The 12440-nt window shown below is 38.4% G+C and overlaps 2 protein-coding genes across 5 annotated transcripts in view; one reads left to right on the plus strand and one right to left on the minus strand.

Annotated features, from left to right (window-relative positions):
* RASSF5 (Ras association domain family member 5) overlaps positions 1-6156 on the plus strand; it is a 103833-nt gene extending 97677 nt beyond the window's left edge. For all 4 annotated transcript variants that reach the window (XM_063451080.1, XM_063451088.1, XM_063451097.1 and 1 more), the window contains 2 exons: positions 1957-2072; positions 3951-6156. In XM_063451080.1, the coding sequence (XP_063307150.1) occupies positions 1957-2072; positions 3951-4103 (269 nt within the window). In that variant the 3' untranslated portion in view covers positions 4104-6156. The remainder of the gene's footprint in view (positions 1-1956; positions 2073-3950) is intronic.
* A 3616-nt stretch (positions 6157-9772) lies between these two features.
* Positions 9773-12440, minus strand: part of EIF2D (eukaryotic translation initiation factor 2D) — a 34114-nt gene continuing 31446 nt past the window's right edge. Inside the window, exon 15 of the mRNA XM_063451069.1 lies at positions 9773-10585. Within this exon, the coding sequence (XP_063307139.1) occupies positions 10515-10585 (71 nt within the window). The 3' untranslated portion in view covers positions 9773-10514. The remainder of the gene's footprint in view (positions 10586-12440) is intronic.

Consider the following 12440-nt stretch of genomic DNA (forward strand, 5'->3'; position numbering starts at 1 on the left):
GGCAAATGCCTTGTTTGCCTCGCGGCTAATACGCCCCTGCCGGTCCACATATAGCAGCCTCACTCACCCTGCTGGCAATGAGCTGCAGATACTGCACAAGGTATCTCCACCACTCAAAATGGCGGACGCACCCTCCCCACGCGGTGGACAGGACGGGTGTGCAGCGGTGGACCTCATGCTACAGCACCTAAATTAGTTCTTTGCTAAGCTATGGCAGAAGTTGGAGGTATGTGCAGATACAGCGGAAGGGGGTCAGAGGGGCAATCGGAGGCGCACACGAGATGGGGTGCAGGGGGCCCCGTCGGGCACACTCACTTATCAAGCACCTAAGCCATACAAACTCAGCCCACCCAGGCTGCCAGCCGGCGGAATCCCTCACAGAAACAGAAGCTCAGACTCCACAAACGAACCCACGCTTCAGCACAACCCCTTAGAGACAGCCAGGCCCGCAGACACCTAAAGAGCAGTCGGAAGACCCCCACTCAGCGAGTCATGCCGTGCACACCAAGACAATCCCAGGACCTCACTCCCAAAGTCAGACACAGCCAGTCCAGCAGAGCCAAGAGACAAGAGAGCAGGCACGCCTGGAGGCGGCGGGGTACCCCCACGGAGTACAGGCACAAGCGTACAAACCCACCACTGAGACACAATGCCTGCCTCCCGGAACCTTGGAGTCGGAGGGGAGACCAGAGTCACAGTGCCATGACTTATGACACCAGAACAGAGGGCCCCCACACCGCACCGGCACAGTTGCCACGGTGGCCGCAGGCGGGAATCAGGTGATCATGGGACTGCTCCTGCACCCTGAGATTCACTCAGATAGATGCATACCCACAGGCCGCAGAGACTACAAAACCTCTCTACGCCCATGCAGCTGCCTCATACAGTGTAAGGATCTTTTCAGGACTGTACCCGATTACACTGCACCTGTAGCCCAACGGAACACTGGCAACCCGGCATGAACTGTCACCAGGTGGAAGCCTATAGCCCAGCCGGGGTGAAGGTTGAATGACTGCATAGCTGTGCTGGAATGCCAGGCTTGCTACCATTACAGATCACCTTTGTTTAGCTAATGATACAAGGCAGTGCTCCCCACACACCTTTACTACTAGAAGAAGTTTAAAAGTCCCGGTCAGCTCAGGCTTCTACCCATTTTCCATTATCTGCTTGCATACTTCTCTCACACTAAAGTACCTGTGCATCAGATCTTCCATGCCATGACACACTCAAGATAGATTACCACTAAAACTCTGTCTTAGGCATTACATTGGTTGCCATGATAAACATAGCTTTATACACAGCAGTGAGTTGTTGGACTAACATGCATAATCGTGCCTATAACTATAACTCTAGATGAACATAGCATGTAAACATTAAATGTACCTCACCCAATAACCAGTATGTGCCATACACTCTTAGGCTACAGCATTCAACAACTGATGCACATACACTAGTAATTTGTATTGTTATCCTGTTAATTTTTATAAAAAAATTGTGCTGTTCACTCTTGCCATAACATTGTTTGCCTTGAATGCCTGCACTCGCTGATGTGGCGATGCAGGTCATTACGTTGTATAATATTATGCACATGAAAAATAAAGAATTTCAAAAAATATGTTTAAATACTTTATATGCCAAGACTCTATGACACAAATAAAAGCCATTTGAACACCTATATGCCAAGACTCTGTAAAACCATGATTCTCACCGAAACGTTTGCTCTTGCTGTTGTGGTAAAGTAAGCCTGCATGTACTTAGTTTCAAAGAAAAAAATAAAGAATGTGAAGGAAAAAAAAAATAGCAACCATGTTGGGAACTGGTTGGTAAATAGCCTCTACTAAATACTAGCTACAGCTATTTACCTACAAAGTTGGAAATGAGCTCTTAGTCATAACTCTTAAATATGTTGACATTTAACCTTGTGGTTCAAGAAAAGTAACCTTTCCAATTTTCCAGTTCATTTTCAGAAGCTTGCATTGACAGAACATCCTCTATACTTGCGTCTTTTGGCTGGACCAGAAACAGACCTGCTGAATTTTGTAATGAAAGAGAATGATAAAGGAGATGTACAGGTAAGTCCGTCTATTGTTCTTTAATTATTGATTTCTACAGTACATGAGGGTAATTCGCTTAACATCCAAATCGCAAATTCATATGAGCTAAATCATTGAGTACAAATGTAGTGTCTGCTAAAATGAGCTCGAAATTCTCTGTATTTATACCAACTAAACACTGTGGCCACGATATTGATACACTTTCCAAATTATTAGGTACTGTTAGATTTCCCCCCCAAATTTTTTTAGTTCAAATTGGTCAACGTTTTTTTCTTTTCTTTCTTTCTGTATTACTTTATTAATACAAGACCTTAAAGGGACACTATAGTCACCTGAACAACTTTAACTTAATGAAGCAGTTTTGGTGTATAGAACATGCCCCTGCAGCCTCACTGCTCAATACTCTGCCATTTAGGAATTAAATCCCTTTGTTTATGAACCCTAGTCACACCTCCCTGCATGTGACTTGCACAGCCTTCCATAAACACTTCCTGTAAAGAGAGCCCTATTTAGGCTTTCTTTATTGCAAGCTCTGTTTAATTAAGAAGTTCTTATCCCCTGCTATGTTAATAGCTTACTAGACCCTGCAAGAGCCTCCTGTATGTGATTAAAGTTCAATTTAGAGATTGAGATACAATTATTTAAGGTAAATTACATCTGTTTGAAAGTGAAAACAGTTTTTTTTTTCATGCAGGCTCTGTCAATCACAGCCAGGGGAGGTGTGGCTAGGGCTGCTTAAACAGAAACAAAGTGATTTTACTCCTAAATGACAGTGAATTGAGCAGTGAAATTGCAGGGGAATGATCTATACACTAAAACTGCTTTATTTAGCTAAAGTAATTTAGGTGACTATAGTGTTCCTTTAATTTGTTATAGTTAACTCCACCAGAATTGACATACATATTTCAACCTGTCTCCTTTGGGGGTATTGTGAAGGAAATGTTTTCCAGGTCAGCCATTGTGGCCTAAAATTTTCAATCCCATTTCCAATTCTCCACAATTGTTGATTAAGGGAATAAACACATTCATGTCATGTAATATGAATGCCATTTTTCTTAATGCGTAAATATCACAGACAAAATATTTTTTAGAGCAGCAAGGCTTCGGGTTTGCAAATTGACTGGGTTCTCTCTTGTATTTTATGAGAATGCCCAAACTAGAGGGATTGTTTAATAAATTGAGGCAGTAGGCAAATCCAATAGCTATCTGATCATTTGTACGTCGTAGGCAGAGGTTCTATATAGTTCCAGCAGACGGACATACTTTAAATGCTTTTACCTAGCCACTTCTGAACACAAACTTGCCATTGCCAACGCCAACATATAAATAATGGTGGTACATGGCGGTTTTAAGTGCTAATTCTTGCTTAATCTAACATATACATGATATATAGACCAAACTGTGAAATAGGCTGTGAATAGACTGATTACTTAGGTAGAAGAGCTACTTATCCAACTGAGCCATTCCACTCATTCTATGAGTTGATTGGAACTGCAGCAGGGGAATAAATGATATTTATAGTATAGTATGGCAATGCTAATGATAATTTCAGTAAATTAATTTAAATATTCTTCAGATATACATAAAGGTAAATGAATAAGAACAATGCCGGTAAACTAGATGGGTAGACTAAATGGGAGAATGTATACTTAACCAGTGCTGCTATATTAACGAATGTTTCCAAAAAAGCAAGAACATGCCACTTAACTTATGATACATGATGATGAACGCTTTCATAATTGAATATATTAAGGAAATTAATGTTGGACACATTTCAGTCACAGTAAGTCTACTAGGACAATCCTCATAAAAGTGTAATATTTTATTAAATCAAGACACAGCAGACTACTTACCGTAGTTAGTTCTACTTGATTAATGTCTCTGTCTCCTTGGCAGTGGGAAGCCTTTACAGTTCCGGAGCTTCAAAATTTCCTTCTTATTCTGGACAAAGAGGAGCGAGAAAAAGTACACCAGGTGCACACAAAATATGATACTTTTCGTCAGCATCTGCAGAATGTACTCACGGAGGCTACAAGAAAACCCGTATAGCTTTAACGCATTTGGGAAGAAGCAAGAGGACACTGGGATCTGTCTTGGTGGTCTACACTGGCAGAACATTTTTGAGGAGGAGGCTGAGATGGCATTCAAGCACTATCTGCCATATTTTGCAACCTCCTACCTCTAAAGGATCATATAAAGTCATGCTGGGCTCAAATCGTAATTCCCTAATTATCTTTAGAAATGGTGCCTTCATTAGTAAAGTTGAAATCAGGGGCAATTTGCACTTTCTGACCCCAAGATATCTGCTTTTTTGGACCATAAAGTTAATCTCCAAATGCTCAGGGACTTCAATCTGCTTGGGTTATTTTATTTCCCACCTAATTTAAGTGAACTCTTTCCCTGAGGTTCACTTTGCAATAAGGCACTAGGGTCAATATCAGGTAACCAATATGAAGAGCCATATGCATCTTCTGCGAGTTTCATGACCCAGCAAGGCTTTTATGTCATCTCTTCTTCCCTCACTCAGTAGTCTTCTTATTTATTTATTTATTGCATAGTGAGATTATGCTACTGATAAAAAAAAAAAGGCAGCTGAATGCTAGCTACTTCAATGTATTTTTATGATCTAAGAACCAAACTTATTATAATGTGTTTTTGCAATGAAGAGAATGAAACGGAAAGAGCAAGCTGTGAATCCTACCATGTGGCCATTTATGGTTGGGACTCTACCTAATGGCATACAAGAGTTAGAAAAATAATGGTTATTTGTTAAAAAATTATTTACAGTATCTGAATTTTTTTTTAAATTTAATTTATGACATAGGTGAACATCTGTACAACAAAGATCCCAATTATTATTAACTATAACATGCTGTAAACCAATAAATAGATATCTATATAAATATGCACTTGGATACCATATTGGCAATTTAAGGTGAGGAAAACATTCAACATACTAAGGAAGAGATGGAAACTTGCAGTAAATGTTTTTCTTTATTTTTAAATTAAGGATTTTGTTGCACTTTCATATCTTGTTTGCAGAGCATTGCCTAAGTGCAGTTAATTTATTGAATGTCGCACTGCTAATTCCAACCAAATGTCTTTTGATAAATATAGGCTTTATTGTAATACATGACTGGTTTGTCCCTGAGCACAGAGATTATTTTACCCTAAATCTTGAGCACCGGGTCCTTATTCTAGTTTTGTGGGTGGTCAGCAGTTAGGACATAAACATTACCTTCATTAGACCCCAGGCAAGTTCTTAAATGTATTAGAGTATTTAATAGCACTGCTGTTCCGTGTACAACCGAGGCTGTTTGACACTGGGAAGAGACTGATGAATGTGCTTTGTAGAATTTTCTTTAATAATATATTACTGTTGAAAAATGGGGCCTTATAAAAAAAAATTATGAATGGAGAATGAATTTCCAATATGACGTGCATGATTTGGGTACTGTCAAGAATAAGATGCACACTTCTACGTGATGGGATAAACCTGTATATAATTGATTACCCCACCATAAATAGGTATGTCCATTTTTGTTTCACAATTCTAATGCCTCTTGTGCATTGTTTTTACCTCTGAAGAAAAAAAAAAGCCATTTAATGTCATAACGCAACAGCGAAACCAACAACCAGAACTGTACTATACTTGAAGCACTTCCTCTAAACAGATTTTACATAGAATACTGTATTATAAGTGCTGGTATAGAATTATATTTTTTTTCAAACAGGGGCTCATTTAAAAATTGTAAGTTAATTTACAGAAGCCTATCTGGGTTCAGAGTCATTTTAGGAGACATTAAGACGTTTTTATGGAGACATTAAGCAAAAAAAAACCCCCAAAAATCTATTCTAGAAGTCGTTGCCAATCCCCAATTTAATGTCAAACTGTTTAGGATTGGTTTTACATATACCAGGGCTGCCCAGTGCATGGAGACCATCCCATCATTGATGAGGTATTATCATTGTTAATTTTGTACAGCAGCGATTGGCTAAGAGTGCTGGGGGCAGGTTAGCCCTAGTGTTCTCAGCATTTCAATGAAGTCCTGGTTGGGGCAAAGTTGCAGATGAGGTGGGTGGGAGGTCTCCAGAAACAGTTCATGTCAAACTGTCAAACAGTTTTTTGTTTTTACATTAAAACATAATTTTTTTTATTTTTACAGTAAATCATGGAATGGTTCCAGAGCAACATTAACCTCTACAGTTGGCTATATTGGTTATGTTGTTTAGTGTGAACAGTTTTATGTATTTTAAAAAAAATCTTATTACCATCTATAATTGTACATTTACTACTTTCCTTGTCTCCAGCTTGTTTAGGAACAGTTGTATTCCAAGGATTCTATAATACCCCTACACATATGACAGATTGTGTTACATAAATATAATGTATTGTATTTGCCCCAATATAGTTATTTGCAGATTAGCTGACAAATCAAAAATTAATGAATAAACCCAAAAATGTTCAATTGCACTATAAGAAAGTAACCTAAAATGTAAAAGGGAAAAACAGCTGTGTATATGCTATGAGCTCATGCATAGGGTTTAATGGGAAATGCCAAGTGGTGCTTGCTGTTTCTCAGTCAATAAGAAATAATAATGAATAAAACGTGCTGGTGTGAATGCTTCTAATTTACTATGAATGAGTAGACTGCAGGGATAGGCAACCTTCGGCACTCCAGATGTTGTGGACTACATCTCCCACAATACTCTTACAGCCATAATGTTGGAAAGCATCATGGGAGGTGTAGTCCAAAACATCTGCAGTGCCGAAGGTTGCCTATCCCTGGAGTAGAGCAAAGAGTTACCATTTGTGCATGCATGACTTAATGCTTTCCCATCATCAAGTGCAGAGATTAAAATATATACTCACCTAAAAATTGCTTCTTCGTCACCCAAAACGTGGGCTGTGAATTAACATGTCAATATATACTAATTTACATTGTCTAAACACAAAGGGACTAATTTGTTTAAAAATAATACATTCAAAGACTTTCCATGTTACATTTTTAGCATTTCCATTTCTTGTTATAGGTCAACAATGGACCATTGAGACATTGTTGGTTGAAGTACAAATAAAAAAAAAAAAATGGTATCCAATGTACACTGTAACTTGCAAGACATTTTCTCTGCCAGCTAGTTAAACTGACAGACAAGAAACATGTTACCAATGTAGTGGTTATGGTGACAGGGGTTCCCAATGCTATCCTATAGTAAGTAGTCAGTGTTTTCAAATGGTTTGATGCTTATCTGAATCCCCCTCTAATGGCTAAACATGAAGACCCTTTTTGCATTTGCACTGTCCACTCTCCAATAAGTTTAGTCCAAATAAGATATATCTATTGTGGAATACTGTGGGCACCTGGGTTCAAAGACATCTTGACCTCTGACACCAGAATATAGTTATGGTGCTTTGCGGGCCTCTTTAAGAAGTAGTATATTTATTTTGTTTATAGTTTTGATGCCTATTAACAGAAAAGTACTCTGAAACTATGTTGCCTTTAAAAGCAGTTAAAACTACTTTTGTATAGATCCATAAACACTGCCTTGGAGATCAGTTACATGATATAATAAAGCCTATATGGCCAACTGAACTAAATTGGAAAAGACTTCGTGGGCTACAGGTTTTTAATTGAACATGCCAGCTGGACAGCCCTGATCTCTGAAAACTAGGCTCAAGCACAGGTCTTTAATCAATTTTCTAATGACAATGTCCCAGGCGCAGTGTGACCTAATCTTAAGAAATGTCATACCTCTGGCAGTGCCTTGTGACCTGCAGCTGCTTTTGCTGTGTTAATGTGTGAGTGGCAAACCTCCAGGAAAGAATGTACCACACATTGGTGGAAACAAAAAAATGCTTCTGTACTTATTTTCTTTTTATTTATTTTGAATGTCTTCGGATTGAGTGTTGGAAAACACATATGTAAAATGATTGTAGACATTGAAAAGTGTATTAAGAGAAAATAGAGATGTATATAATAAAAAAAACTGTTTTAAACCGTAATTTCTAGCGTTCTTTATTCTTTGGAACCGTCCTTATACTTTTAATGGTAAATAGACATCTTAACGTCCCCTGAATAATCGGGGAAACAAACATTTTTCATTTTTCAAATAAATTCTTTTTTTTTTTCTGAAAGAGTGCCTGTTAAAAAAGCATGAATGGCAGTGAAATTGTTTAAAATATTGTACTTAAGTACAATTGAGAAAAATCCCAAAAACTTTTAAACAGGGCTATCCACTAACATGAAAATTGAAAGTGAATTTTAAATATAAGGCCAATATAGATAAAATGGAAGCACGACTGACTTAGATCATTTTCCCAGTCCTACTATTTTGTCCTTAAATTTGAAATTCACTTTTAATTCACACTTTCTAAATAAATAAATATTAGAATAGATCTGATCTGTACCTATATCTATCTTTATTCTGAAAAATATACTATTGAAAATTGAATCAACAGGAAATGTAAATAGGAAAATATTTGGGTGCTTATCTAGAGCACAGGGAACTAATTAAAGTAGATTATTTGCAAGTGGGGCATATGCATTGTTTAAGGACCAAGTCTATATTTTCATTCTGCAAAATAATGGTGTAATCTTCTGTTCTGAGAGGCAGTTGGGAGGGACATGTCTTCTCATATCTGTCAGACAGAGCTGTTTTAGATGGGTTGGGGTTCATCAGTAGAAATTGACAGGGTTATTCACAAAAGTAAGAATTCAAACAGCACTTAAATTTTAAATATAGTCAGCAAAACAACTTTAGCTTAATGACACTGTTTTGGTGTATAGATCATGCCCCCTACAGTTTCACTGCTTAATTCTCTGCCAGTTAGGAATTAAATGACTTTGTTTATGCAGCCCTAGTCACACCTCCCTGCATGTGACTTACACAGACTTCCTAAACACTTCCTTTAAAGAGTCATCTAATGATTACATTTCCTTTATGTCAAATGTTTTTTTAATATAAAATGTCTTATATCCTGCTCTGTTAATAACTTGCTAGGCCCTGTAGGAGCTTCCTGTATGCAATTAAAGTTAATTTTACAGAGCAGGAGATAAATAAAAATGTAAGTAAGTAACATCTGATTCAAAATGAAACCCTTTTTTCATGCAGGCTGTGTAACTAACAGTCAGGGGAGGTGTGGCTAGGGCTGCATAAACAGAAACAAAAGTGATTCAACTCCTAAATGGCAGAGAATTGAGCAGCGAAATTTCAGGGGCATGATACATACACCAAAACTGCTTCATTAGGCTAAAGTTGTTTTTGTGACAATAGTGTCCCTTTAAGGTCAAAATACTCAAACTGAAAAGATTCCCTTAGAGTCCAGCTAATTTGACCTTAAATTTGAAATTTACTTTGAATTCCCTTTTGAGTGAATAAACCTGTGACTTTTGAATGTTGAGAGGGTATGAAATGATTGCTTTGGCTTGTCTCTATCAGATTGAGTCTGATTTTGTGCACACGTATGTGATAAGAAATATTTAAAATGGCAGACTTACTCCCTTGCCTATCTAACACAAAACATGACAGCATTGGTATTCATATATTACACATTCCACATGAGAGTTTCTCATCATGAGACTAGAAGTACTTCTCAGACGGGCAGATTTCCAAGACCCACTCATGTGATGACTTCTATAAGTACTGATATCCTGTCAAAAAGACAGATCTGTAATTTATTGAAGATAGTACTTCCTCGGCACTTTCTAGTAATTGTATATGTGAAATACAGTGTTATGCATTGACAGTTGGCAAGACGCAAGCCAGGCACTCTATAAGAGTAATGACAAGTCTTGAAATGGACACACACTGTTAATCCCTAGAGCACTACCGCAAGCCGATGTGCTTTAGAGGTTCAGGATGCTTCATTAAGTGTGTGTTAAGGAGTGTTAAAGCTCATGTTTTTGTTTTTTTTCCCCATTAAACTAATTTTGCTTTCCATGACAGCCCAATGTAATAGAAGGAACTCACATTACTACTAGAAGGCATGTGTGTTGATGCATGTGTTCCTTCACAGGAAGTACTTGAGGACTGATGATGAGAAACTCTGTCCTAAACATGTCCATGGTCCATGGAGCTGCGGTACCAGTTCTTTACTTGGCTGTATTCACAGTTTTATATGTAGTATTACCAGGTTCTATGGCAGTTAATTGGTTTACGAATAAATATTTCCATCACATATAAATCTACTGTTCGAAATCTATTAAGCTTGAGAAGAATTTAATCCCTTAACATTGCAAAGGAGAGAGGTCTTATGGTACCTCTGAGCTAATGAGGCTATGAGTTTGCAACCATTATGAACTATCGCTTAGGTCTGTCCTTCCTAAAGGCAGCTGGAGCTACTTAAACTATGTGCGCTAGCAGGTGATTCATGGGAAGTATTTTAATAGGCTGGCGGAGATCTGGTTCTTGGCTTGATGGTTTCAATCCAGACATTAGAGAACAGATGAAGACATCTTGTCACTTCTTCTTGCCAGGTTTAGTTGCCAAGTCCAGGCCATTGACATACTTTCTAGGTATCTTAAAATCATCTGCAAACAAAATTCATAAAAACAAAAAATAAAAGGGGGGTTAGCTTATTTGAAACATTTTATTTTTTCCCACCAAAGAAAATGTCATACGCACAGCTATAGAAATGTTATATACCACAAAAAGTCTATATATACACCATATAGATTATGGACTAGCTCAGAAAAGAGATGCAAAGAAAAATGTGGTTTACCATAAGTGTAACAGAGAGGACATTGGTGAAAAAAATAATGCTATGGTGAGGTTAACATCCACAGCCATGCAACATGAGACAAACACATATTTGGGAGTTCAGCTCAAAGACTTAAATATGTATCCTGCGTGTGCAAATCAGATTTTTACAAAAAAAATGTAATCTTTATTATTTTTTTGAAATATATTTTAGAGTAATAAAATTATAGTTTTATGTTTAAGGTTATTGTAGGCAAAAGGTTATTCAGAATGAAATATGTATTAGCTATGCAGCATTTGGCTGTATATTCATGCAAAGTTTATCTTTTTGGTAAATTAGTTCTTGCTAGTTAAGTTAATTAAACTTTTGTTTTAAATATGTTTATTGGTTGCACACCATAAATCTCAATGCAAACGTATTTGTATTCAAGCATGGAGGTGCCTGCGCAGAGGCGTAATTAGCAATACATGTGTGGGTATGCGAGCAGTTGCCTACGCAGAGGCATATTAATTGAGTTGTTGGTTTTACAGCAAGTAGATTCATATTCAGTCATGTGCGTTTTGTGACTCTTGCTATGTTAGTGGCTTGTCTTTGTGTTTATGCTTATGCTATCTGGTGTGGTTCGAGATTATGTTTGTGTATTTATCTTGTGTTGGCTGGTTTATGCAGTTGCTTTGTGTTAGTCGGTATGTGCAGTTGTTCTGTGTAGTTGCATTGAGTTTGTTGGGTTGTATACGTGTTTTGTGTCAGTTGGTTTGTGTAGGTGCTTTGTGTTAGCTGGTTGTGCAGTCGCTTTGTGTTAGCTGGTTGTGCAGTCGCTTTGTGTTAGCTGTTTGGATAGTTACCTTGTGTTTGCAGGTTTATGCAGGTGTTACGAGTTAGCTAGTCCGTGTGGTTGCTTTGAGTTGGCTGGTTTGTGGAGGTGCTTTACGCTAGCTGGTTTGTGTAGGTGCCTTGTGTTAGTCGAGTTGTGTGATTGCTTAGGCATAATATCACACAGTGCAGTAATTAGGCAGTTAAGCAGGCATTATTAAAACATGTAAAGCTTTTGGTATCAGCTAATAACATAGCACCTTGTCTTTGCTGCTAGGACAGATGCCTATTGATCTGTGCTACCCTGCACTATTTCAGCTGGTAAAGCATTCGGTAATGAATAAAAAACATAGCGTTAAGCCTTTGCTGTCTGGTCTAATGCTCATCGATCTGCCGTACATATTTATAACCAAAAAGGGTTTATTAACAGGCACATTACGCTATACGCATTGTTATTGTCTAGTCTGTCATAATTCTAACTCGTGGAATTAAGGAAGCAGTGTACATGCTTAACTGGGCAATCCAACGTTCCCTGGAGTAGTTAGGGAGGCTTATATTTAGGCTATCTGCTTAAAAAGTAAATGCAAACATGTAACGAACTATGTGAATTTTAAAACGGCAGGGTGGCCTTGTCAGTCCGCATGGCCTTCTGGGGGGAGCCTCCCATGGCACTGCTACCTCACTGTCCCTGGGTCACCAGGCCTTCTTCCATCTCCCCCATGCCGATCCCCGCTCGCCGGTCGGGCCCCCAACAGTACCGTGGGCACTCAGGAGCACAAGCTGTCCGTTGGACACCACCACAAAAGTCCTCCGGTCATCCGCTCCCTGCACCTCCCCAGCTCCACGTGGGCCTCTTGAGGTGTGCACTCCTG

Source organism: Pelobates fuscus, chromosome 1 (assembly GCF_036172605.1).
Source record: "Pelobates fuscus isolate aPelFus1 chromosome 1, aPelFus1.pri, whole genome shotgun sequence".
Taxonomy (NCBI): domain Eukaryota; kingdom Metazoa; phylum Chordata; class Amphibia; order Anura; family Pelobatidae; genus Pelobates; species Pelobates fuscus.